This window comes from Carlito syrichta, unplaced genomic scaffold, assembly GCF_000164805.1.
Source record: "Carlito syrichta isolate Samal-C Ts95f unplaced genomic scaffold, Tarsius_syrichta-2.0.1 Scaffold85466, whole genome shotgun sequence".
Taxonomy (NCBI): Eukaryota; Metazoa; Chordata; class Mammalia; order Primates; family Tarsiidae; genus Carlito; species Carlito syrichta.
This window is the reverse complement of record NW_007029562.1, coordinates 75,371-80,760: the sequence shown is the minus strand read 5'-3', so window position 1 is coordinate 80,760 and position 5,390 is coordinate 75,371. Positions and strand designations below refer to the sequence as shown.

Genomic DNA, 5,390 nt, shown 5'->3' with positions numbered 1-5,390 from the left:
CCCAGCCCGGCCGTGGGGTCGGCCCACCGCCCCGCGCTGCGCTTCTCTCCGGCCGGCACTCAGTCTCGCCCACGGGCCCTTGCCAGGGGTTAGGCTGGGGACTGGCTCGCTGAAGCCCTAGTGCACAAGAACACTGCCTAGTAGTACTGTCGGGAGAGTAAGTATGCCTGCCTTACAAATGGTGGGGCCACCCAGAAAACGAGCCGAGGCAATTGCAGTGAAAAGAGCCGGGCTCAGTGGTGCATGCTGTGACCCCAGCACTTTGGGAGGCTGAAGTGGGAGGACTGCTTGAGGCCAGGAGTCGAGACCAGCCTGGGCAACACGGCCAGAGCCCGTCTCTAACAAACAAAAACTGAGAAACCAGCCAGGTGTGGCGGCATGCACCTGTCGCCTCAGCTACTCTGGAGGCTGAGGTGGGCGTTCCAGGACGCAGGGAGTGGTGACTGTGCCACTGCACCTGGGCGACCCAGCGAGAGACCTGGCCCCTCTTTGACGAGGGAGAAATCGGGGAAGACTAAAGGAACCTCATTTTGGCTGTACTTCTTGGCAGGTAACAGACACGTGAGATGACAGATTTCAAACAACTCTGCAAGGGAAACAACTGCACACTTGCTTGCTAAAATGAACTTTTCCCTGGAACACAACCACACAGGAATTTTGCATCAAAATTTTTGAGAGACATTTGGTGAGAGCGGCTACTACCTTTTCTGACATCCCCACAATACAAATGGCCTTCAAGCAATTCGAGCTCATTGCTAAAAATATCAGTGCATAAAGCACAAACTGCGAGGAAAACGCTGCCTGAGCTCCAGCTTGAGATAATCCCTGTGAGCATCCTGGCGACCACCCATCTGGCGACCATTCGCGCACACGCACACGCTCTCTTGGCTCGTCTCTCTACCTGGGGCCAGAGCATCCGCCTTCAGAGTGGTTTTGACTGAAGACCCAGAGATCAAGTCCAAACAGACAACTGCAGCACCGGCCCTCTGCGGAGGCTGATGGGAGGAGGGTGGTCCAGGCCACGGATCTGGGATCCATGACGTGGACTCTGAGGCATGTGGGCATGTGTGCGTGGAGTGGAGACACTGACTCCTGACAGGCGACACAGCTACTGAGCACCCCTTAGAGCATCTGGGCGGGAACAGAGTCTCTCGGAGAGTCTGCGTGCCATCAGGGGACCCTAAATTACCTGGGACTTTCTAAAAGGTGCAGGGAGTCACTATCCTCTCATCTTGGTGCCACTCGTGAAATTTCTAAGATGTGGCCTTCCAGTATTGTCGAGTCCAACAGATAATATGTGGCACGTGTGCTATGCCGTGGATTCCGTCTAGCTCAGATGTGGGAGTAAGTCAAAGAGGGGCTGCGGGTGCAATGACTTCCCTCTGAAATGAGGCTGGACTCACGGCCATGCACAGAGCTACCAGGGTTCCGTATCTCCTGAAGAAATTAAACTCACTTCCAAACCAGAAAGGAGACAGCTGTCCTGTCTGCAGAGCTGATGGCATCGCGGCAGCACTGGTCTCACTAGCATTTATTGAGCACGTATTACATACCAGGCCTGTTACTAAGCTTCCTCGCGCTGAGTCTCGTGCCAACCCTGCCATGCTGCCTGGCCACCGTCTGTCACGGATGACCAAAACGAGCTTCAGAGAAACAGACTGGCCCAGGTCCCACAGCTGAAAAATAGACACTGGAGTCAGGTCCAGGTGTGTCTGATTTGAGTCTGAGTCCCTGCCTGCGCCATGGTGGAGGGAAATGCATGGGGAGCAGACGTGGTGGGTGGCGCACCTGCTGGATGTCGCAGACTCCTACCTGAGGCTGGAGAACCCACCCAACCCGACACCCTTCTGGGGCGAGGGCTCACAGGCGCCAGAGGGCACTTGCGAGGGTCTGGCCAATAGATCAGGCTGGACGTGAGAACCCTGTGTCACCGGAAGTGGAGGCCACGTGCCCACTGTGTCCATAGCTGGACAACGGGTGGCCAGCCAACTCGATCAACAGCATGAGGCAGTCTGGCTGTTGTTCACTGGCTGAAGTGTCAGGGCATAACTGAATCCAGAGGGTGCGTGACTATCCCCGTGCCAACTCTGGTCCCAACGTGAGTCGTGCCCAGGGCCACTCCTGTCTCTAACTAGTTTGTATGGACACCGGTAGAAGGAAGGACCAAGTTCTATCCTGTAGTCAACCCCCAAATTTAAAACAAACCAACTAAAAGCTTAACAGCTTTTCTGTACCGCATCCCTGTGGAGAGCTATTCTTGCAAACTCGCTGGGTCAGAATGGACCTCAACAGCCACCTAGCGCAGCCTGAACCGGCCTCACCAGGCAGCCCCTGGCAAGCCATGTGCAGCGCCGCAGGCCTCGCAGCACGCACTAGCCCACAGCACACACCCCGTCAGGCAGCCTCGTGGACAGGCGTCTTCCTTTTCCTGTGGTGGAGCCTGCCATCCTGTGGCCTCCCCTTTGATCCTTGCTTTGCCCTTGGAGACAAAACTGAGCCTTATTTTCTCTTCCCCCGACAGTCCTCCTAATATTTGAAAGCGGGTCTCTGTGAGCGCGCCTCTCCTGCAGGCTAAGCACCTGTGGCACTGTTCCTCGGCCACAGGCAAGGGTGCCGGGTTTCCACCAGAAGCTAAGCAGGTCAGCCTGCAGAGAGTCTGATTCGCACACGCAGTGTGGGGCGTTTCCTGCCAACGATGAGGACACGGGCATCCTGACATGCTAAGACTACCCTGGCTCGCTTGGCACACGTGCTACGCCATGGATTCCGCCTGAGCTCGAGGCTAATGAAAGCCTCTAGGTCGTTTCTCAAACGAGCCGTTCTTGCGGAAGGAGGTGCACTCCCAGCGTGTGTTACTGACACCCGCGTTCGTGGCATGAGTCACTCTGCTAGACACGAGCTCGTGGGGAGCAACAGGAAACTGGTGGAAAGCCAGCTCTCACCACCGTCATGAGAGCGTCTCCACACGTCTCCCTGGGATCACCTGGCACATGCAATCCAGAAACAAGTGGCTACTTACTCGTTAGCATTCAAGCCAGCTGTGGCTCTGATGATCATGTAGCAGAGTGTGAGGGCACTGAGGAGGCCAAAGCTGGCAATAATGAACCACTCTTCTGTTGACAAAGGAAAGGGAGGAAGTCACTCGGGAGAAGGGGCAGGTCACGCCGCCGCCACGCTTCCCTCAATGCCACGGAGCAGACGTCACGGAGTGTAAGCCAGAGAGGCCAAAGGCAGGCAGGAGGAGGGCTTGCCCGAGAGCGGCTGCTGGAGGTTAGTGGAGGCTGCTGCAAGCTGCGGGGGGTGCGGCGGGCCCTTCTTCCCGGCCAGCCCGAGGCTCGAGGAGCGTGGCCCCCACGAGTGCGCAGTCACACGCGCATGTGAGACCGCACGGGGCAGACGCCGCTCACGGTTAATTCACGCGGTGGCCAGGCAGACTAAGCATACTTATAGCCTCCGCTCCTTCTTCGTGCTGCCGTTCCTGCATGGTCGTGTCACTTGTCTGCAGACACAGGCTCTGAGACACCGAGCAGCGTTCTCCAGGTCCTGCGGGGTTCCAAGCTGTCCGAGCGGGCCTCCCTCGGCACCGTGGCCTCGTCTTCTCTCGCATGTGTGGGTGTACTTACGAGGCTGCAGGACACCTCCCTGGCATCTCACGAAAGTAGGAACTAGCCTTCCCAAACCCACTGCCAGGAAGCAGCACTGGCTGTTCTGGCTTGGATGAGCAGAAGTGGGAAGAGCAGGGACCAACAGGGACGGGGCCACCCAAGAGCTGAGAACTCGGAGGGCTTTCTTCAAGCACGTCTGTCTCCAGATATTTTCCCTGAACTTTTCAGGGCCCATATTGTCAAGGTAACATTTTGAAAACAGAACTTGAATCTTAAAAACAGCCTGACAGTCAATCTCACTTGCTAAGAAGTTCTAGAGTATACACTGCCGAGGACTGCTTTAACAGAGTGTCCCACCTATATTACCTATGCATCTGCAAGAAGGCCGAGACAAGAAACACCTATATGTGGAATGCCAGACATTTATAGGCAAAAGCTGTGTATAACACACATGTTACTTAATCTGGGTTCCCAGTATCCTAAACCTACATGCATGATTGGGTGTGCAGACATTTTCACAGAAAAAGATTATTAATTTCGCGAGATTTTGAAGGTAGCAACCTGTAAAAGGTCATGAAGAGCTTTCTCGGGGTCCCAGGTGCTGCGTTTGCTCTAAGCCTTTCTCTGCCACTTTGGTTATATTATTAAAATGTTTAGTAAATCTTTCCTTTTAGGTAACAGTGCAGCCATGCCTGTTGAATGACAAACTTCCTCATCAGGAGAGTGAAGCTTTTCATTTAGTCAAAATGAACACTCAAGAACATGTACAAAACCCACCTTTTTTGCCTGTACTATTTTAAGTTAGGGAAAATATATTCTGGCACTTTTAAAAAAAATCAAGAGAGGAGGAGTCACCAACACCAAGGAGCTTAACCCAGCATTCTTCCTTTTTTCCTTCTTAGAGATTTTATTCATGATGTGGAGACTAACTTTAGACCCTCCTCATGTCTGTCTCCAGATTCTGAATGCATTAGCGCGCGTGTGTGTGTGTGTGCGTGTGTGCGTGTGCGTGTGTGCGTGTAGGGTTTCAGTTTAAAAGCTAGTGATGAAAAAGGAGGAACCACCACCACAACGACACGCGACGGGCCCTGAGGCCTGCAGGCGGCGACCGCCCCCAGCAGCCACCTCTGTCTCCCGTGCCTACCTAGCACAGCGTCTGACGCGTGGCAGGTCTGATCGGCTGCCTTGGCACTACAGGGCGTGGAGGTTTCAGTCTAGCTTAGCCACTGGCATTTTATTTATTGATATCACACCGACTCTGCTGAAGGTGATTAATTTGGTACACGAAGCGATCTTTGTTTTAAATCACCAAAGCATAAGATTTTGAAAGGACATTTCTATTTAAAACGTAATGGGCTCAGTCATTAATAGAGTAAGTAGTAGGTGCTCAATAAATGTCTGATTCATGAAGGAAGGACCTAAAAAACTCATAATCAGTAGCCCCCTTGTCTCCTTACTTACTCCGAGATCCATTTTCAAAAATTCAGATCACAAAACCTAAGTGCAAGGTAGGAAGACCATGAAATGCTGTTAAAATGATCGCTGAGAAATGGCCAGAAATGAGCCAGCACTCTTCAGAGAACAGCTTTCCCGATGTGGATGCTGAATGAAGGTGACAGAAGTGAACCTCATGACAATTTCTGATGGGTTAAAAGCATGAACGTGCCAGCGGAGCAGGCTGCACGGCTCTCACCGTGTGCAGGGAAGGACCCTGGAGCGGAGGTGGTGGAGCTCTGGCAAGCACACACGCGGGGGCGGGGAGGGGCAGTGGCAGCGCGACCGGCC

General features: G+C 53.7%; 1 protein-coding gene across 1 annotated transcript in view; it reads right to left on the bottom strand.

Annotated features, from left to right (window-relative positions):
• Positions 1-5,390, bottom strand: part of RNF130 (ring finger protein 130) — a 58,091-nt gene that overhangs the window by 2,445 nt on the left and 50,256 nt on the right. The window contains exon 7 of the mRNA XM_008056893.1: positions 3,020-3,113. Coding sequence (XP_008055084.1) covers positions 3,020-3,113 — 94 coding nt within the window. The remainder of the gene's footprint in view (positions 1-3,019; positions 3,114-5,390) is intronic.